General features: G+C 43.4%; 1 protein-coding gene across 4 annotated transcripts in view; it reads right to left on the bottom strand.

Moving 5' to 3' along the window:
- LOC128894529 (titin homolog) overlaps positions 1-22,046 on the bottom strand; it is a 99,786-nt gene that overhangs the window by 52,468 nt on the left and 25,272 nt on the right. For 3 of the 4 annotated variants that reach the window (XM_054156313.1, XM_054156316.1, XM_054156315.1), the window contains 3 exons: positions 18,565-21,101; positions 1,442-18,097; positions 523-877 (listed from right to left, as the gene is read on the bottom strand). In XM_054156313.1, coding sequence (XP_054012288.1) covers positions 523-877; positions 1,442-18,097; positions 18,565-21,101 — 19,548 coding nt within the window. The remainder of the gene's footprint in view (positions 1-522; positions 878-1,441; positions 18,098-18,564; positions 21,102-22,046) is intronic. The other variant, XM_054156314.1, reaches the window with a different exon arrangement.

Genomic DNA, 22,046 nt, shown 5'->3' with positions numbered 1-22,046 from the left:
GAGATCCTTGGTATTCTATCATGTCTCTGGGATGTCTAACACATACCTTTAAATTTTTTTTTAAATTCATGGAAATCTTCAATATCGTGGTGTTAAAATATTCTGTATTGTATTCAATAATTTTGGTGTGATCCATGTCAAATCTGACTACACTGAAGACTCTAATATCGTGTCACTTAAATCAATGACCTCAGGATTGGAGGATTCATTACAATCAACCATCACATATATTGACAATTTTGTACTTCGTTTTGCGTAATTGAAGTGTCTATCGACTTTTGCGTTAAATGTGAATCCACAATGAAATCGTATTATATTTACTCATACACGATGCTAACATGCGACACAGGTGATTTAGTTTCTGATATTCTTCACAGTTATTTTACATTTGGAAGTGGAGATGACATAAATCTATTTTTTTAAATATATTGATTACATTTCTTTTCAGCACATGACGGTGCCTGCTAATGCTAGAGCATTATGTTATGCATCGAGAAACATGTTTCCTCGTTGGGTACTTACCTTTAATGGATCTCGTGAAGGTGGGAGGTGACAGTGCTGGTTGGAAATCGGGGTAAATTTTTAACGTGGATTCGGTGGTTGAAATTCCGTGAACATTTTCGGCGACACAGGTATACAATCCGGAGTCTTCGGGGAGTGCTTCATGCAGTTCGAAATAAGCCATACCGTTATCAAACCGAGTTCGATATCGTTTCGAAGTAATGTCGAGTCTCTCGCCGTCTTTTGTCCAATAAACTCGTGGCTCTGGGTGTCCGAGTACCGTGCAGGTTAGTCTTGTTCTCATACCGACTCCTACGGTTCTGTTTGTTAGTCTTGTGCAGAACGATGGTTTCTTTCCCTTCTCACGCGGTGTACTCTGCGGACAATATATTAATGTTGACTAAATTACGAATATTAATGCATTTATGACAAGTGTAAACATACGAAAATATACGTCAACATGGATCTGTATAAATGCATAAATATGCAAAATATAAAAGATAAAATACATATTACAGCATTTAGAAGACAAATATATTTTAATTTACATTTCTGTTCTTCATCTGTATATATAAAAATATGAATTTGCGTTAACATTTCGAGTCTAATGATGATGTACAACTTTCAAAAATTTGTTGAATAATATGGTTCATACTGAGGCTTTCAGGTGTAAAGTATTTCTTTGAGTAAAGTACTCTTATGTTTCGCCAGCATTGTAGGTACTCTTCTTCAGTGGTCAAATACCAGGTAGTATTATCAATTCTAACACGATCGACACTATAGGAATTGTAGTGTACGAATTCTTGAATGAATGGAGAATTTCCTAATTTTAATATCTTATTCTCGAAAGTATACGTAATCTTACAGTAACTGTAAGACTAACAATAAGTAATTGTATCCCTATTTCTCTGCTTTTAAGCGTACAAGTAAACACTCTTACCTCACTCTTAATGGGTGGTAGATAGTAATCAAGATCAGTTCGCGACGTCGTCTGTGGTCTGCTATACCGCGATGGTCTAGTAAAACTGGCGGCAGTTATGGTCGTGTCACTGTCACCTGTTGAATAATCGTCGTATTTCAACAAACTGATGGACCTCGCTCGAGTGATTCGATCATCTCTCTTCCTTCTTCTTCGGTAGTATGAGCCCGCGTCGAAGTAATATCTGTCGATAGAAGTGTCTCTCAATTTGTAATCCAGGAAATCGTCGACTCTTCTTTTAGTCAAAGATGTCAGAGAATCTCTCCAACTGTACGATCTGGAAGCACTCGACAGGGCAGAATCGAACCCAGAATCGTATCGATAGGATTTCTCACGCCTGTCTCTCCAAAACTCAATGTCGGAAGAGACGCTTGAGAAAGGTCGTCCGATCCTCAGCGTGTCATCCGTCGATTTTCGCAGAAGTTGATCGGATTCGGTTTGTCGCAATCGAGACCAACTGTCGTCCCTCAATTGTTCTTGTCGTCGCTTCCGAAGCCTAGACGTCTCATCTTCCTGTCGCCTTCTCAAACGTTCCTCTTCTTCTTTCAACGCTCTGGCTGCTTCTTCTCTTCGTATTTGTCTCTCAGCGTCCCTTCTCTGTCTCCTTTCGTCATCCTCCCTTCTCAAACGTTCTAATTCTTCTCTATTCTGACGGTCCTCTGCTCGTCTTCTTTCCAAGCGTTCGGTTTCCTTCCTTCTTATAGCTTCTTCGTCTTCCTTCCATTGTCGTTCAGCCTCGGTTCTCTTTCTCCTGCGTTCCTCCTCTCTTTTGATTCTTTCCGCTTCTTCCTTCAGCAACTTTTGTTCCTCTTCCTTCCTCCTCACTTCTCGTTCCATTCTTCTGCGTTCTCGAGTTTCCTCTTCGTTTCTCGATCGCATTTCTTCAGCTTTTCTTACTTTCTCAGCTTCGTATCTGATCTGTTTCTCTTGCTCCTCTCTACGGCGCCTGCTTTCTTCTCGTCTTTGTTCGTCTCTCTCTTGCTCTTTCTTCAGCCTTTCCGCATCCTCGGCTTTCCTGCGGTCTTCTTCTTCTTTCCTCAGTCTGGCCCTCTCTTCTTTTCGTTTACGATCTTCTTCATCTCGTTGAGCTCGTTCTTCCTCCTCTTTCCTCGCGCGTTCATTTCTTTCCTTCTTTCTTTGTTCTTGCTCTTGCTTTCGTCTTTCACTCTCCTCCTTTTCTAAACGTTCATCCTTTTCTTGCTGCAATTTTCGATCGTCCTTTCTTTTCTTTAACTCCTCTTCCTTTTGTTTTAACGTGTCCGACTCAACTTTCTGCAATTTCTCTTGTATTTGTTTAGATTTCTCTGCTTCCGTCGCTTTCTGCCGATCCTTCTCTTCTTGCTTTAACTTTGCAGCATCATCCTTCTTTTTTTGTTCTTCTGCTTCTTTCAGCTTCCTAGCTTCATCTTCTTTTTTACGCTTTTCCTCTTCCTGTTCTCTTTTCAACTTGTCAGCTTCTTCTTTTAGCTTCTGTTCTTTCTCCTCTTTTAGTTTCGTAGCCTTTTCCTCTTCTTTGCGAACTTCTTCCTCCTGTTTCTCTTTGTCCTCGAGCTTCTTCTTGCGGCTCTGCTCTTTCTTTACCTTTTCGGTCTCTTTTTGTTTTTGTTCTTCCTCTTCTTTTATTTTCTTAACGTCTTCCTCCTTCTTCTCTAGCTCCTTTTCTTCTTTTAACTTTTGGGCTTCCTCCTTTTGCTTGCGGTCTTGCTCTTCCTTCAATTTCTTAGCCTCTTCGTCCTTTTGACGTTCTTCTTCTTCCTGCTTGCGCTTTTGCTCTTCTTTTAATTTTTTGGCTTCTTCGTTTTGCTTGCGGTCTTCTTCTTCCTTTAATTTTTTAGCTTCTTCCTTCTTCTGGCGGGTTTCTTCCTCCTGTTTCAGCTTATCCTCTTCCTCCTTCTTCTTACGTTCTTGTTCCTGTTTCAATTTTTCAGCTTCTTCCTTTTGCTTGCGATCTGCTTCTTCTTTTAATTTTTTGTCCTCTTCGTCTTTTTTGCGAGATTCTTCTTCCTGTTTCAGTTTTTCTTCTTCCATCTTCTTAAGTTTGAACTTTTCTTCAGTTTCTTCTTTTTTCTTGCGTTCATTCTCTTCCTTTAGTTTCTTAGCTTCTGCTTCCTGCTTTAGTTTGTCCTCTTCCTCTTTCTTCTTACGATCTTCTTCTTTCTTCAACTTTTCAGCTTCCTCCTTCTGTTTTCGGTCTTGTTCTTCTTTTAACTTTTTAGCCTCTTCCTCCTTCTTGCGTGTTTCCTCTTCCTGTTTAAGTTTTTCTTCTTCCACCTTTTTCTTACGGTCCTCTTCTTCCTTTAACTTCTCGGCTTTCTCTTTTTTCTTTCGTTCCTCCTCTTCTTTTAGTTTGTTAGCCTCTTCCTCCTTTTTGCGAGTCTCTTCTTTTAGTATCTCAGCTTCTTTTTGTTTGCGTTCTTCCTCTTCTTTCAACTTCTTAGCTTCTTCATCCTGTTTTAATCTTTCCTTTTCTTCCTTTTTCTTACGTTCTTGCTCTTGTTTTAATTTCTCAGCTTCTTCTTTTTGTTTGCGATCTTCCTCTTCTTTTAATTTCTTAGCATCTTCTTCTTTCTTTCGAGTTTCCGCTTCCTGCTTCAATTTTTCTTCTTCTTTCTTCTTGAGCTCCTCTTCTAGCTTCAACTTGTTTTCAGCTTCTTCTTTCTGCTTGCGTTCATTTTCTTCTTTTAATTTCTTAGCCTCTTCCTCCTTTTTACGTGTCTCTTCTTCTTGCTTTTGTTTTAGCTCCTGTTCTTGTTTCAACTTCTCAGCTTCCTCTTTTTGCTTCTGAATTTTCTCTTCTTTCAGTTTCTTAGCCTCTTCCTCTTTTTTGCGTGCTTCTTCCTGTTTCAATCTTTCCTCTTCTTCTTTCGTCTTGCGCTCCTGTTCTTGTTTTACTTTCTCAGCTTCCTCTTTCTCTTTTTGCTCTTGTTCTTCTTTCAGTTTCTTAACCTTTTCCTCTTTTTTGCGTGCTTCTTCTTCCTGTTTTAATTTTTCCTCTGCATCCCTCTTTTTACGTTCTTCTGCTTGTTTTAACCTTTCAGCTTCCTCTTTTTGTTGTCGTTCTTCTTCTTCTTTTAATTTCTTAGCTTCTTCCTCCTTCTTGCGTGCTTCATCTTCTTTTAATTTTTTATCCTCTTCCTCTTTTTTACGTGCTTCTTCTTCCTGTTTTAATTTTTCTTCTTCCTCTTTCTTCTTGCGCTCCTGTTCTTCTTTCAATTTCTTAGCTTCTTCCTCCTTCTTACGGTCTTCTTCTTCCTTTAATTTCTTGGCCTCTTCCTCCTTCTTGCGGATTTCTTCTTCCTGTTTCAGCCTTTCTTCTTTCTCTTTCTGTTTAAGCTGCTCCTGTTCCTGTTTTAATTTCTCAGCCTGTTCTTTCTCCTTTCGTTTTTGCTCTTCTTCCTGTTTTCTAGTCTCTTCATCTTTCTTGCGTGTTTCTTCCTCCTGTTTTAGCTTCTCTTCCTCCTCTTTTTTCTTACGCTCCTCTTCCTGCTTTAACTTCTTAGTTTCATCGTCCTTTCTTTGTTGTTCTTCTAGTTTCAATTTTTCCTCTTCGCCTCTTTTACGTTCCTCCTCTGCTTGTCTCAGAATCATAGCTTCCTCTTCTTTCTTCCGCTCTTCCTCCATTTGCTTTTGTTTCTCGGCCTCTTCTTTCTTCCGCTCTTCCTCCATTTGCTTTTGTTTCTCGGCCTCTTCTTTCTTCCGCTCTTCCTCCATTTGCTTTTGTTTCTCGGCCTCTTCTTTCTTTGCACGTTCCTCTTCCTCTCGTTTCAGTTTTTCAGCTTCTTCTTTCTTTTGCTGCTCTTCTGCTTCCAGCCTCTTTTTATCTTCTTCCTGTTTCTTACGTTCCTTTTCTTCCTGTTTCCTAGCATCTTCCTGCTGTTTACCTTCTTCCTCTTTCTCAACTTTTACTTTCTTCTCATCCTCTTCACTTTGTTCTTTCAGTTTTTTCTCTTCTTCCATTTCCCAGACTACTTCCATCCTCAACATTTTATCACGCAAGACGCTTATGCTATCCATCAAATTCGTAACAGGTGTTTCCAGTTGTAACAATCCTTCCACACCGGAATTTTGTTTCCACAACTTTTCGACCGTTTCAACAGATTCGTCTAATTCGTGTAAACTTGGTGCCAAACCTTTTAGCACACCAACGACATCAACAGTATGCGAATGCGCTGATTCTGCTACTGGCTTATCAGCAGACTGTTGATGAATAATACCAATTGCCTGCCGGAGTTTCCGAAGCGAAGTCATCGCCGCCTCTTCAACCATAGTATTTTCCACTATACGTTGTATCCCTTGCTTGAGACTTTCGAGTGGCAACGAAAGCGTCTTCAAAGCTTCGTTCTCTATTTGAATTTCGATGCCCAACAAGTCCTTGTAACTCTCTATTTTACAATCGATGGATTCGATAGAATCATTTATGTCTTTAATAGAGTTCACCAGTTTTGTCGAAAGTCTCGTAGCTTCCTCCTGCGAAATAACTGGAACTCTTAATTGTCTTTGGACTTGTTCACGTTGATTAGTCAAGATAGTCTCCAAGGCTAACTGCAGATTCCTTAAAGGTGGCTCTAAGTTTTCAAGGTATACAGTCGAAGACTCTTCTACTGTCATAATCGACGCTTTCAGATGAAACAGAGGCTCAGCTAAAGTGCCAATTATGGTCGTGTCCACAACTGTGCTTGTACCCTCCTCGACCATCTGGTCAGCAGATTGTTCTTCGATATGCGTTATGCATTTCTCAAGATTCGACAAGGAATCTACTATGGCATCTATGCTAGCTTCCTCTTCGTCTATGCTTAAATCAGTCTTGTTCTTCAGCACCAAGAAGCTCTCGTGAACTTCAGAAAGCGGTTGCAGCAGCATTCTCACCGATTCGTACTCAGCTTCACGTTCAATCGCTTTATCAGCCATAAAAGCTCCCATATCGATGATAGTCGATTTTATGAGTTCCACAGGTGCAACTAGTTTCTCAACCACTGACCAGTCTGGTGTAATCATTCGAGACTGGTCCTCAGCCATCGCAGTGTCAGCTTCAATAACAACGCATTCGCGAATCTCTGCTATGGACCTCTCTATTTCCTGCAAGGGAACTGCCAAACATTCAGTAATCCAATTCGTTGATTCTTCAGGTAGTGGCTCCACATCTGGCGATAGAACTCGTTCCTCCAACACGCAGATACTCCTCTGAAGTGTGACCAAGGGCTCCGCCAAGGCTGTCAGCAGAGACACTTCGTCGGTTGGTCGATCCTCTGCGGACTCGACGATCATCTGATCCTGGATCAGCGCTATCGAGCTGCAGAGTTCTTCCAGTGATTCGATCAAAGGATTCAGAGTAGTCTCTACTCTCTCATCGCCGCTGAACAACTTCTCCTTGGCAGATTCGAAAGCAATTTGCTCTAGAATGACAGAGGCAGCTGCGTTCTTCAATTCTAGCAACGGTTGCGCCATGGCCTTCAGCATGGAGAGATCCTCCTTTTCGGACAACGCAAGAGCCATTTCGTTCGCGTCCATGGCCTTTCTCTCTTCGACTACTACAGCCAAGCACTCGCGCAGTTCACTGAGAGGCTTGGCCAATCCCTTCAACATCTGAGCTTCCTCTTCCGAAATCGATATAGCTATTTCAGAGGGGGACTCTATCGTCCCCTGATCGACGATCAGAGGCTCCGTGACCTGAACGTTGGAAACTTCAACGACGTCTGCCCACGTTCTCAACGACGAAGCATCTTCCGAGATCGTATCAGCTGCAGGCTCGATGACTATTTGCTGGTGGTCAATGGTCGCCACACGTTCGACCAAGTCGTGAAGGGATTTCGCAAACGTCTCGAACGCTGCTACGCTCTCAGTCTTCGATAACTCACCGGCGATTTCAGACGCTTTATCAGCGACTTGTTGAACTGCTGCCACAGAGGTCTTTAAGTACGTCAACGTTTGCGCCATTACCTTCAGCTGAGAAGCATCGGTCGCGTCTGACAAGCTTTGGATGCCCTCTTCGACGAGGATGTGTTCTTGAATGGTGGCGATGGACCTCTGCAATTCTTCGAGAATGGGTTTCAGGCTACTCGCCTCGAAGGACACCTGGTCAGATTTAAGCTTCTCTGTTGCTTGCTCGAGCACATGCTCCCCTTGAACTGCAGCAATGAAAGACTGTTCCAGTTGCTGAAGGGACGGCATCAGTACACTTATCACGGTCACGGGACTCTTCGCCTCAGGGGTTTCCAAAGTTTCTGTCTCCTGCACTTTGAATTCTTCTATCATGGAGATGGTCTCCTGTAATATTTTAGTCGGAACTATGATACTACTATCTGCTTTCATTGTCTCTTCTGCGTGCACCGTCCCACTGATCGCAGCTATCACTCTAGGTCTTGAGATCACGACAGCGCAGTGTTTTTTGAACTCATCTACAGCTTTGCCAAAGGCTTGCAACGCGGATACGTTCTCGATGTCCAATACTTGCTGACCCGGCGCCTCTATCGCAGTCAGTTGCTGTACCACTGCTAGAGATGTTCTTAAATCGCTGAAGGATCGTTCGATATTTTTTATTACATTAGATACTTCAGCGTCTTCAACCGGATTCAGCGTTTCCTTAACGAGAACTAGTTGCTCCTGAATCTCTGCGACATTCTTGTTGAGTTCTTGTAGAGTGGATTTAATCGGGAGGTTTTGCAACACTGGAATGGATCCGGAAGCTTGTTGACCTTGAAAGGCTGATAAGAGTGTTTCTTCCAGTTGATGCAACGGTTGCACCATGCTCAAGAAAACGATTGCCTCTTTTTTACGTTTCTTTCCTAATTTTTCGGATTCCTTGGTAATCTTCAGGATGGCCTCCTGCAGTTCACCAATTGGTGTGATTACAGCCTTCACAAAGTCTTCGGTTGCTTTGCTACGTAATTCCGTTTTTCTGATCTCTTCTTGCTTGGCTACGGCTATCAGTTCTTCTCCTGCTTCCTCTACTGACCGTGCAAACGCTTCTAAACGCGATGCTTCATCGACAATTTTCGCCTCTTTTGCTTGATCTTTGTGAACAGTTGCGAGTTCTTGAACGGCTGCTATCGATAGCTTCAAGTCTTCCAAAGGCTTTCCAACCGCCCTCAAAGTAAGTTCACCAGTTTCAACGGATACTGCTACTTCGTTTGCACGTTGTTGAACGATGGTTAGCGAGTTTAATAGTTCTGTAAGTATTGGCTGCAAGTTCAGCTTTTCTAAAGGAATTTCCACCGATTTGAGCTCCTTGGATCTTTCGTCAGCGACGACTATGCCTTCTTGTATAGCTGTCAATAAAGCTTGTTCGAGTGTATTCAATGGTTGAGCGAGGATCTTTAAGTTTAGGCTGGTATCTTGTTCTATTGGTGTCCTTAATTGTTGAACTTCGTGTGTGCTTTCTTCCTCGATCTGTAACAGCGACTCCCGCAGAACGTGAACAGCTTTGCTGATCTTCTGAAGAATCTGCGTACCCACAGTCTTTGCTTGCTGCGTTTTAGGTGCTTTTAGTAATACTTCTGTCTTCTGAAGATTAATCACAGCCGAGCAACGTTCTTCCAACTGTTCTATCGATTTGGCAAAAGCTGTCAAAGCAGACAACTTTTCAGTCTTCATTTCTTTGGTTTGAGTCGATGCTGGAGCTACTATCTGTTGAACAGCTGTGGCTGTTGATTTTAATTGATCGAATGCCTCAGACATATTTTTGATAGCTTCTACTTTGATATTTGACTCCTGCCCTGTCAGTAATTGTTCCTGGACAGTGACGATGCTCTCTTTCAACTCTTCCAAAATTGGTTGAAGAGCAATGGGTTCTAGGGCCTCGTCTTTCAATTCCTGAATAACTTCGGGCTTCTCATCAGTTACTTGTTGGACAGTAGTCACTAGACATCTCTCTAATTCTTCAAGAGGATGTATCAGCTGAGTTAACGTCTGCATATTCACTTTATCAGCTTCAGAAGATTTTAATTCTTCGACAGTTTCTTCTTGTGTTTTCATTATAGTCTTACGCAATGTGTGAATTGGAGCGATGATTTTCTCAAGAGCCTGAGCATTAAGTTTTTCTTCTTTTTTCACTTCTGAAAACACTTCCTTTACCTGTAATTGCTCCTGACTAGTAGAAGCTACTTCTACCTTCTGTTGATTGGCGACTACTGAGCACACCTTTCCTATTTCTTCAACACATTTAGCAACAGCTTTCAAAGCTGTCGTTTTATTTTCACTCGATAGTTCCTTCGCTTCTTCTATTTCGAGCTTTTGCAAAGCTGCCACTGAAGTTTTCAACTCCTCCAATGGACGATCTATGACTTCAGCAACAGAAGCTTGTGCTTGTGGACTAGATGCATCCAATTTCGTAGGTTCAAGAGACATCTGTTGCTCAATCACAACAATTGATTTCTGCAATTCTTCAAGAACAGGGGTAAGTTTCAGTTTTTCTTCTGAGGGACCAGCCTTCTTAATTTCTTCACTTGTTTGGACCTTCGCCTCGCTGACTTGTTGAACAGTTGTGGATAACAATTGTTGTAATTCTTCTAGAGGATGCACCAAGGGTTTCAGAGCTTCGACTATATTGTTAGTTGTCGAACTTAAAACTTCAATTTCTTCAGTTCTTTGTTGCTCAACTTCAGACGTTGTCTCACGTAACACCTGAAGTGGACTAGAAATAATTTCAAGAACTTTCTCAAGTTCAGCAATTTGTGGCTGAGGAGCAAGTGTTACTTCAACCTTCCGTTGACTAGATGCTGCTAAACAGACCTTCCCAATTTCTTCAACACGTGTGGCAACTGCTTTTAGAGCTGTAGCTTTGTTTTCGCTTGATAATTCCTTCATTTCTCCAGTCTCGAGCTTTTGCAAAGCTGCCACTGCAGTTTTCAATTCCTCCAGAGGATGCTCTATAACTTCAGCAACAGAAGCTTGAGCTTGTACACTAGATACGTCTAATTTCTCAGGTTCATAAGACATCTGTTCCTCGATCATAACAATTGATTTCTGCAATTCGTCCAGAACAGGAACAAGTTTCAATTTCTCTTTAGCTGGACTAATTTCTTTCATTTCTTTAGTTGTTTCGCTGACTTGCTGAACAGTTGTTGATAACAGTTGCTGTAGCTCTTCCAAAGGATGCACCAGAGGTTTTAGAGCTTCGACTACAGTTTTTCCTGCCTGATCTAGAACTTTTATCTGTTCAGTATTTTGCTGTTCAACTTCCGATACAGTCTCACGTAATACCTGAATTGGGCTGGTAATTATTTCAAGAACTTCTTCGAGCTTAGCAACTTGTGGCTGTTCTCCAAGACTGACTTCGACTTCGACTTTCTTTTGACTGGCTACTACAAAGCATACATTTCCAATTTCTTCTACACATTTAGCGACAGCTTTTAGAGCTATAGACTTCTCTTCGTTCGTTAGTTCCTTGGTTTCTTCAGTTTCAAGTTTTTGCAACGCTGCAATTGATGATTTTAACTCCTCTAATGGGCGATCAATTACTTCAGCAACAGAAGCTTGAGCTTGTGTATCTGTTATATTTAATTTAGTCGATTGCAATGCCTGTTGCTCAATTACAGCAATTGATTTCTGCAGTTCTTCCAGAACGGGAATAAGTTTCAATTTCTCTTCAGAAGGGCCAACTTTCAATTCTCCAGTTGTTTCCACCTGGGTTTCACTAACTTGTTGAACAGTTGTTGACAATAATTGTTCCAACTCTTCCAAAGGATGCACCAGAGGCTTCAGAGCTTCAACTACATTTTGAGCTGTTTGATCTAAAATTTGTGCCTCTTCAGTTTTCTGTTGTTCGGCCTCGGACACAGTCTCACGTAATACTTGAATAGGACTGGAAATTATTTCAAGAACTTTTTCTAATTCAGCAACTTGTGGTTGTTGTGCAAGACTTACTTCAACTTTTTGCTGACTGGCTACTGCTGAACAAACTTTTCCAATTTCTTCCACACATCTGGCCACAGTTTGTAGAGCTGTGGCATTGTCTTCACTCGTTAGATCCTTTGTTTCGTCTGTTTGAAGAGCTTGCAAAGCTGCAATTGATGATTTCAACTCCTCCAGAGGATGCTCTATGACTTCAGCAACAGCAACTTGAGATTGAGCGCTAGTTATATCAAGTTTCTTAGGTTCAAGTGACATCTGTTGTTCAATTACAACAATTGATTTCTGTAATTCATCTAGAACAGGAGTAAGTTTCATTTTCTCTTCAGAAGCATTAGCTAATTTCAATTCTTCAGTTGTTTCCACCTGGGTTTCGCTGACTTGTTGGACAGTTGTTGACAATAATTGTTGCAATTCCTCCAGAGGGTTTACTAGAGGTTCAAGAGCTTCAACTACATTTCGAGCTGTTTGATCTAAAATTTGTGCCTCTTCAGTTTTCTGCTGTTCAACCTGGGATATAGTCTCACGTAGTACCTGAATTGGACTGGACATTATCTCAAGAGCTTCTTCAAGTTTAGCAGTTTGTGGTTGTTGTGCAAGGCTTACTTCAACTTTCTGCTGATTGGTTACTGCTGAACAAACTTTTCCAATTTCTTCTACACATTTGGCTACAGCTTTAAGGGCTGTTGACTTCTGTTCCTTCGTTAGATCTTTCGTTTCTTCAGTTTCAAATTGTTGCAAAACTGCTACTGAAGACTTCAACTCCTCCAATGGGTGCTCTATGATTTCAGCAACAGAAGCCTGAACTTGTGCACTAGATACATTCAATTTCTTAGGTTCCAGTGACATTTGTTGCTCGATCACAACAATTGATTTCTGCAATTCGTCCAGAACAGGAGCAAGTTTCAATTTTTCTTCAACTGGACTAATTTCTTTAATTTCTTCCGTTATTTCGCTGACTTGCTGAACAGTTGTTGATAATAGTTGCTGTAGCTCTTCCAAGGGGTGCACCAAAGGTTTTAGAGCTTCAACCACATCTTTACCTGCCTGATCTAAAACTTCAGTTTTTTCAGTTTCCTGCTGTTCAACCTCAGATACAGTGTAACGTAATACCTGAATAGGACTCGAAATAATCTCAAGAACTTCTTCAAGTTCAGCAACTTGTGGCTGTTGCTGAAGACTTACTTCAACTTTTTGCTGACTGACTACTACAGAACATATTTTTCCTATTTCCTCCACACATTTAGCGACTGCTTTCAAAGCCTTAGTCTTCTCTTCCCCTGTTAGTTCTTCCGTTTCGTCTGTTTCAAGTGTTTGTAAAGCTGCTACTGAAGATTTGAGCTCTTCTAACGGATGGTCAATGATTTCAGCAACAGAAGCTTGAATTTCTGCAGTAGATATACTCATTTTCTTAGGTTGCATTGCTACTTGGTGTTCGATTACAACAATTGATTTCTGCAGTTCTTCCAAAACAGGTGTAAGCTTCAGTTTCTCTTTAGAACCAGCTTTCTTCATCTCTTCAGTCATTTCCGTCTTTCCTTCGCTGATATGCTGAACTGTTGTGCATAGCAGTTGCTCCAGTTCTTCCAGAGGATGCATCAGAGGTTTCAAAGCTTCGACCACGGTTTTAGCCGTGTGATCGGTAGCTTCTATCTCTTCAGTTTTTTGGGCTGCAATCTCAGAGGTTGTCGCATGTAATATCTGAATGACAGCTTTTAATTGTTCTTTGTGAACAGCAACCATCGAAGCTGTTTCCATCCTCGTTTCAGGAGGACTGGCAATGGCGAAGCATTTTTCTCCTAATTCCTTTACCGACTTCACGAACGTTTCTATGACCAATGTCTTCTCTACTTCTGAGAGTTCCTCCGTCTGTTCAGGCTCTATCGCAGCAATTTTTTGCACAGCCCCAACGGAAAGTTTCAGATCCTCCAATGACTTTTCCACTTCCTTCGCAATTAACGCTCTACCTTGCGACTTCGGGGTCCTTTGAATAGCTTCCAGCAATACTTCCTCCTGAATCGTAGCGATAGACTTCCTCAATTCTTCCAGGACAGTTCTAACCGGCAGTGACTGCAGTGGTGAAACATTTCGCTTGGTCTCTTCAACAACTTCTTGAGTATCCACAGTTTGCTGCTCGGCTGAGATGTTCAGCGACTGCTCCAACTCTTCCAAAGGTTGGATGATGGTGTTCAATATAACAGCAGCGGTCTTTCTCGTTGGCAGGTCTACCGCTTCGGTCTCTTCCATTTCCTGCATCTCGATCTTTGCGACCAGTTCTCGTAAGTTTTGAATAGGGCTGACTATCTTCTCCACGAGGTTCGTTTGCAGCTTGATTTCATCATCGCTGAGGAATTTCTGTTGCTCCGTTAACTCCGCAGATTCCACCGAAGGCGAAATGGACCCGAAGGGGGACGCATCGTCGCGTTTCACATTTTCCTGAGAAACCATAATAGCCTCTATGAGTTCTTCGAGAGGCTTAGCAGTGGTTTCTTCGATGTCCTGGCTTTCTTCCTTCGATTTCGTCGACACCTCCACTTTGATTTCCTCCGTTATCTTCAAATGCTTCAGTTCTGCTGTTCTACGTATCATGTTAATCAGCTCGACTATTGCTTGAGTTAAGCCTTGCATGTTGGTAGAGAGTAATGGGTATTCCGATGAAGATCTAACGGAGGATAGATCATGCTGCAACACCTCCAAAGGAGCTAGGAGAACCTGCAACGATACCATTATGTTTTCTTTCAGCGCAGGAGTCAGTTCCTTCTGGGTGAAAAGAAGAACTTTTTCCGTAGCTCGTTCGACGTTTATCAAGCTCTCTAGAACGTGAGTTAATTGCTCTTCCACTTCTGGTATCGAAGAGGGTGATACAGTGTGTTCAATCGACGTGCACGTGGCCCTCAAGTCGTTAAGTATTTGTATCAGCGCGGTGATTTCACGAATTTTTCGTTTCTCTTCTTCGGATTTCTGAGGAAGAGGCTTTTCCAAAGCCAAGGACATCAGACTGGTTAATTCTTTGAATGGTTGTTGTATCGTAACTATCGATGACGCTATTTTCGTCATCTTCATCTCTTTACTTATTTCTTCTGCCTTTTCTTTCTGCTTTATTGACTCCTCTGTTTTTTGAAGGGAAGCTTTTTGAACAGTCTCTTCTTGCCTTTCGATGCTCTTTGCTTCTGTACTTACTTCTTCTGTCTTTCTTGTTAATAAACTCACTTCTTCTTCTTCTTTTCTTTTTAATTGTTCTGCTTGTCCTGATACAGGTTCCATCGTTTCCTCTTTCCCTGCCAATCCTTCAGCTATCTGAGACAATGTTTCCATGCTTTCTTCAGTCTTTAATGTTTGTTTTTTTTTGTCTGATAGAATTTCCACTTTTTCTGATTTATCAGCCAATGCTTCTACTTCCTCTCTACTTTCTGCTACTTCTCTAGTTTCTGCGTTTAAGTCTTTTTCTAATCCAGTCATCTCTTCTACGTTCTCGGATAAAATTTCACCTGCCAGAGACAATGCTTCTTTCCCCTTCGTCTCTTTCAGATCTTTCATCTTTTCAGACGTTCCTACTTTCTCTTTTACTTTTTCTAACAAACCACCCGCAATCTCCTCTTTCCTCATTTCAGCAGATTCCTGTACCATCGAAGCACCAGCTTCTACTGAAAGAACCTTCGTATCGTCAGGTCCCTCTTCAGCCTTCCCTTCATCTATTTCTTTAATCCCTCTCTCGGGCGATATTTTCTCAATAGTCAACACACTTTCTAGCTCCTCTTTCGACACTTCGATGATTTCATCGATGATAGTCTCGATCTGCGTGATAGTAATCGATACATTCGACGAGGCACCTTGTTCATCTCTTTCGCCCGTCGCTTCTTCGGATTTCTCAGCTTCGACCTCGTTTTCTATCCTCGTTATGGAATCCTTGACACTCTCCAGAACATCTATAACAGCTGACAGCGTCTCTACGAAAGAAGAACCTTCGGATGCGCCTTCGCGAATCAGTTGCATCCGATGCAAGGACAACGAAGACGCCAACTCAGACGTCGAATTAGCCAGAGACCTTAGGTGCGCTATCGATTCCATCGAAACGGAAGCTACCGTTTTCTTCTCAATCTTCTCCTTGATCGCGTTCAACGCCGACTGAAGCTGATTGGTCGGATAGAGGAAACCTTCCACGATGGCTTCCTCGTCGACGGACTGATCGCTCGCTTCGGTAAAGTGCATTCGCGACAATGATATCTGCTTTTGCAAGGCACCCAGCGACTTTGAGATCACTTCGTGTACCGTTTCGTCTGCGTTCTCCTCCAAACTGGTGATGGTGCTCTTCAGGTGGTCCAGGGACGAGGAAAGCTTGTACTGGAAATTCAATTCTACGTTGCTGGATCTGCGAGAGTAGTCAGTCTTGCCAACTTGCTTCTCAACAGAGACAATCGCGTTCCTCAACGAGTTTAGAGGCTCCTCGAACAACGAAGCTCCTTCCAGGTTAGATATCCTTTCTAGTGTGCTGCTGGTTTGTCGCTGAAGACCTTCGACCGCTTTCAAAATGACGTTTCTTCTTTCGTCTAGTAAAGCTACCTCGGGAACCAGGCTCCTACGACTGCTCTGCACTACCGAGAGACAACTAAGAAACTCCACTAACGGTTCCACCAGATTTCGAAGCTCGACCACTATTGCTCTGCGTTGGTCCAGAAGCCGTAGTTCTTGGGAAGTAACGTTGATAGAATTTAGCAAAACACCCAGAGGGTTTATTAGAATCCTGGCAACGTCTGTCTCCAGAGTGTCCTCGGCTTGAGTCTCGATGATCTTCATGCGTTCTTGAATGTTCTCTATAGGTTTCGAGATTTCTCGAAGGGATCCCAAGACCTCTTGCCTCGAATGTATGTCCTTCACGACGACTGGGATACTGGTTTTGATGTTACTGATTACACGAAGAATGGGCTCACACTTGACTGTCAAATTGGGCTCATGATCGAGTTTCTCTATCGTGTCGTTGATGGCCTCCCTCTCGATCACACTCAAGGGCTGCATCAAGTGATTCAAGATGAAGAGTTCCTGACCACCGTGTTGATGGGTCTCCAGAAGAACTTCCTGCAGGTTGGTCAAGGGCTCCAGAAGGTTCTGTAGCTGAGAACCCGTTCGAGAAATCATCTCTTCATCGGAAACGATCGAGTTTCCATAACCCCCAGTCGATGCACGCAACGTGGACACCGTTCTTCTGATTTCTTCGAGGGAGTTAGCCAGGGTCGAAGTTGGCAGCGTTGTGCTGCCTGCCGTGGGTTGCTCGAAGTCTTCCAGGATGTCGGTGACGCTCAGCTCGACGGTTTCGAGCGTCCTTGCTAAGGAAGCTACCACGTTGACGATTTCTTCCTTTCTCTTCGGTTTTGTCGTATCCTCCTTTCCCTTCGGAAGATCTTCAATCTGGGTGATCATCAGATCAGTTCTCTGTGAGCTGACCTCTTCGCCCGTCGTTTGCTCTATCAGTGAATCAGCGAATCGTGTTTCAGGTAGCACGGTGGTGGTTTCCAAGAGTGTACCCTCGGGTATAGTCTCCTGAGAAGTTTGAGCCGCGACTTCCTCTTTAGCGTCTCGTGGAATGCTCTCCTCCTGAACGGTTGCTTGGGAAGCCGTCACCAGTTCCTTTTCTTCCAGAGACAATGACTTGACGACTTCCTTCAGCTCCTTTCTGTAAAGAGCTTCCTTGATAGAGATGGGTATCTGATTTTCAATCTCCTCTACGATGTCGATGATAGGTCGAAGGGACTCCTCTTCGGCGTGATCGCGAAGAACGTCCATGATGGTCTGCAGAAGACATTTCATCGGTCGACTCAAGCCTTCCAAAGTGGACAGGTCTGCTGGCACGTGGTACAGCGACAGAGCGTTCCTGAGCCTCATCAGTGGCTCTCGAAGATCTATCAAGGCCTCTATCAAATTCTCGTCGCTAGGAGGCTCGGAGTAAGACGTCTCGATGGCAAGTTTGTTCACGTCTCTCTTCAACTCGTCCACTGTCGAGCTTAAACCAGACTCCTCTTCGTCTTTCATGCTGTCTTCCGACGTAGTCGACAACCAGTGCTTCATGGGATCCAAGGATCGGCTGATTCGATTGGCCAGAGCGAAAGATGCTCTCTGCTTCTTCGCCTCTTCCTTCTGTGTCTTCGAATCCCGTCTGATCTTCATCTTCGATGCTTCTTTAGCTATCAGTGGTGTGTCCTTTTCTATCTCCTCCAACAGCTCTAAAATTGGAAGCATCGCGTTTGTCATCGCCTCGCTGTCCACGATCGCCTGAACGAGAGACTTCAGCTTCTCGATCGGGCTTAACAAGTCCTTCAGAATCTGCTCCTCTTCGGGTTCGTGTTCCTGGGTCAGCAGAATCCTCTGCAAGCTTAACAAAGTTTCCTTCAATTGACACACCTGGTATATTATTTCATCGTCTACTGGATTATGTAAATTGGCGATTGCCACTGCCGAGGAACCGATGTTCTGTCGCAGTTCCTCGATACACGAGGTCAAATCCGACGCGTACGAAGGAAAACTCTTCTCGTGTCTCTCCAAGGCAGACGACAGAGCAAAGTGGACGTTGCTGAGATTCTGATCGACGTTCAGGTGTTCCAAAAAGTGTTTCCGCGCCTCTTCGATGGCCACCAGTCGAGCCACCGTCTTTGGCAGTTGATTCTCAATGTTGTCCAACATCTTTCCGATGCCCTTCACCGACTGGATTGTTTCCTCCGATTGAGTTTGACGCAATACCTTTGTTACCACGATCTTCAGCTTCTCCACAGGTAGATATACCTGCAGGGAATCAAAATTGTTATTAAAATAATTAAAGTAGCGTAAAAATAGCGCGAGCTTTTGCCAAGTAGCGAATCAAACGCGTTATTCGGTGCGAATGAAGACAGTTAATTCCTAAAAACAGTAAATACGCGATGGGTGAACGACTTTATTCGCAAATATTGCTCGCCGCCTGCAAAGCTGGTGGTCACCTAAAAACCACAAGCGGGTGATAATAGAAACGATAGTTGTGTGTGAGTGACAGAGAACGCAGAGTTCGATAACTGGGGACTGTCAATGTGAGTGAGAGTGTGGATGGATAACAATATAAATACGAGGCCAGTCGCGGTAGTAAGCACTCTCAAAAAGAGGAGGAGAGTGCAAAACAGAGTGAAAATCGAGAAAACTGTATTATAATAAAGTCGTTTCGTTTCTAAATTCGAACAAGCGTTTCTACCGGCCGTTTCAATTCGCATTTTTCCATATACCTTGCGTATCACTTGAAGCTCTTCGATCGTTCGTTCCTCGGACGCAACAGCCGTCTGCAAGTCTAGCAGAGGCTCCTTCAAGTCTATCAAGCTGTCCAACAGTTCGTCCTCCCGCAGCGTCATCGCTATGCGAGCAGCGTCAGAGACGTATTGCCTCAGCTCCACCAGGCAAGCGGCTACTTCTGAGGATGCCAGTGACCTATGAGGACTAGTTGCTCCGTTGGCGACGGAGTCCGCGTCCTCCACGTTTTCGAGAGCGGAGCTTATAGCTGACTGAACGTCGATCAAGGGATCCAGGACCCTGTCTGTTAAGTTTTGCACTTCCTCCTGGCCCGATTTAGTAGACACTGACTCCTCGTATTCTTCAACTCTTCCTTGAACCGTTTTGTCGATGTTACTCAGAATCTCCATCAAAGGCTGCAACGAGTTTTCATCCAGAGCCAGTATCGTCGATTTCAGTTGCCCAACTGCCGGTTCCAACAATTGCAAGACCATTTTCGAGTTTTCAGCGATGGGAACCGATGTCAGAGCGCACTGCAAGGAGTAGAGGGGACCTTCGAGGCTCGCCAAGGTCTCGATGCCGATCTCCTTCTTCTGCGGGGTCCTCAGTCTTCGGTACATCTCGTCAACTCGATCGAAAATACTGGACAGTCGAGGATCAAGAGTACCAGCAATGTTCTCGTACAATCTCAAAGCTTCCTGCAAAGTCAGTCTGACTTCTCGCAGAACATCCTGCTTGGGTTCTTCGATCGTTGCACGACGATCTTCTACGGTCTTCCCTTCCCTCACTCTTCGGATCTCTTCCACGATCCTTCCCACGGACTCTTGCAGAGACTCGATCAATTTCGTGCGATGCTCCGATAGAATGCCTTTGGTCTTGTACGTCTCCAGAGCAGTCTTCAAGGTGTCCAATTTTGCTTTCAGCTCGCGCGTAGGAGTTAAAAGCTCGTCCATGATTTTGGTAACGCCTTCGGGTCTCGTTCCAATTTTTGAGGAAGGATTCAAAGCCCGCGCCATGTCTTCCAGAGATTTCGATAGAGATTCAACCACTACCGTATCCACGGTCTCTATGGTTCCTTTAGCAGGATCCACAGAAATGTCGTTCAAGAAGAAATCCAACGTGCCGAGAACCTCCTCCATACTCGAAGCCAGTCGCGAAGTTTCGTCTATCGCCAGAACGTTCCTCACGTTATCGTCGAGTTTGGACACAGCTGATGTCATTCTGATCAGAGCAATCGGTTTCTCTCCCCTCGCTCGACCGGTAAGTTCGTGCTCTATCTTGGTGATCCCCACGAGGATTTCGTCAACAGGATCCGTGAGACTCTCCAGGATCGCCATCAGGTCTGTCTTACGCGTTTTTATGTTTTCCTGACGCTCTATCAGCTCCATACCGCGCAGAAGCTCCTCCGTCGGTCCTCCGATTGCCTCCAGCAGGGTGATTCGAACCGTTTGCATCATCGATCTGTCGCCAGCGTTTTTCAAAGCTTTGGACTCTATGGCGGACACCTCCTCGCAGAGGCACTGGATGGGTCTGATGATGTACTCCGTCACTAGGTTTCTGCAGGTTTCTTCATTTTCAGTGTCCAGTTTGAAACAGAGGCTGTCTATGTCGACCAAGGTGTCGCGTACCGCGATAACAGGGCCCTTCAGCTTCTTTGTGTTGTCCAGCAGCCTTTCCTTGCTGCTCTTCGATAACGATTTCTCTGTGTCGCTGGCCGACTGCTTCTTTTCCGACGATTTATCAGCCACGTCCTCGATGTATGGCTCTTCTGTTTTGTTTATAGACTCTATACGCTGATGCAGCTCTGTTTGCGCGCTGCCCGACCTGCTTCTTCGTCGTGTACCATCGAGTTCGCTGCCGATCGAGGACTCCTCCGAGCTGCCCTTTTCTCTTTTGTGCTTCTTCTTTCGGTGTCTTTTCTTCTTCGGGGCACCAGTGACGGAATCGAAGGACGAATCGCCGCCTATCCCGTCGTCTATGCTGGAACCAGCTGTCTTTTCTCTGCTTAGGCTGCGTTTTCTATCTTGGACGCCCTCGTACAGTTTGTGAACTTGGTTCTCCGAGATGGATAACCGCGCCGAAGACAAGGCGTCGGCGAAGGTGTCACTGTCGTCTTGTTTCAGCGAGGATACAGGAGAAATCGGGGAGACCGGGGAGAATCTTTCGTCTTTCTGAGCGCTATGGAAGCTCTCCGATTCCATTCTTTGACTCTTCTCGCTCTTTTCACTTTTGGAAGAGGAACTCGACTTCTTCCTCGGAGGTCTCGTCGGGGGTTTCTCGTCCTCGTCCAAGCTGTATTTGGCTGACCTCTTCAGGGAACTACGAGAGTCGCGTTCAGGGGAGGAAAGAACCCGCGTGATGTCGTCCATTATCGAAACGTCCTCGAAGTCAGCCTCGGTGCGAAGGTCGTCGCCGTCTTCGGCGCTGACAAAGTAGTCGGGGGACACGTCGATCACCACTGCTTCCATTAACAGGTTACCAGAGGTCGAAGTCTCTTTGACGAATCTCATTGGCGGAAGCTCGATGACGTTATGCTCTGCGAAAAGTATAGAATCAGACCTTGAATATGGCGTGTTGGACATGAATTAGATTCATGTGTAATGGTCACTATTTAATGATGTTTTGCACAATGGTAGAGTTTGAAAGTTAATTTTTAAGTTCATATTTAGTGTATTACAAGCCGAGGATGTGTTGTTTCAGGTGTATAATTCTAGACAAAAAGATAGCACAGGTGTTATATATATAGTATATAATATATATATATATAATAATTATATATATAAAATATATATATATATATAATATATATACAAAACTATATTTTTCTAATAATGCGTAGAACCTCCTTTGTTTTCTAGGACTTCGATCATCCTTTTCGGTAAAGAATTATATAGGTCTTTAAGTTTTGTTTATGCCAAATTTTCCCATTTATTCATAATATAAGTTTTTAACTCGTTTATATTCGAAAATTGTCGGGCTTCAGCATATACTGCTTGCGAAAGCATTGCCCAGGAATTTTCGATTATATTAAGGTCAGTTGAGTACGCCGGCCATTGAAGAGTGGATATATTCTCTTTTAAAAAATATTCCTTTATAATTTTAGCAGTATGTACTGCAGCATTATCTTGTTAGAATGTATACGGTGTAACAGTAATGCGTTCTGCATATGTATAAATCTGAATTTTTATTAATTCGAGATAACGAGTGCTATTCATTGTGCCCTCTATAAATTTAATTTCTGTTTTCCCTTTATATCCTATACCAGCCCAGACCATTACGCCGCCTCCACGCATTTGACGTCGGATTTTTGTCAATGATTGTTTACGAACATTACGATAATAATGTATACATCCGTCTGGGCCATCAAGGTTGAACCTCTTCTCATCCGTAAAGATTACTTTTATCCATGTTTCTTTCCAAGTTACATGTTCCTTTGCAAATAACAAGCGTGCCTCCTTATGTCTTGCGTTTAGTGATGGTT

The sequence above is a fragment of the Hylaeus anthracinus genome, unplaced genomic scaffold (genome assembly GCF_026225885.1).
Source record: "Hylaeus anthracinus isolate JK02 unplaced genomic scaffold, UHH_iyHylAnth1.0_haploid 4, whole genome shotgun sequence".
Lineage (NCBI taxonomy): Eukaryota > Metazoa > Arthropoda > Insecta > Hymenoptera > Colletidae > Hylaeus > Hylaeus anthracinus.
Note: the sequence above shows the minus strand (reverse complement) of the source record. Positions and strands in the feature narration are given on the sequence as shown.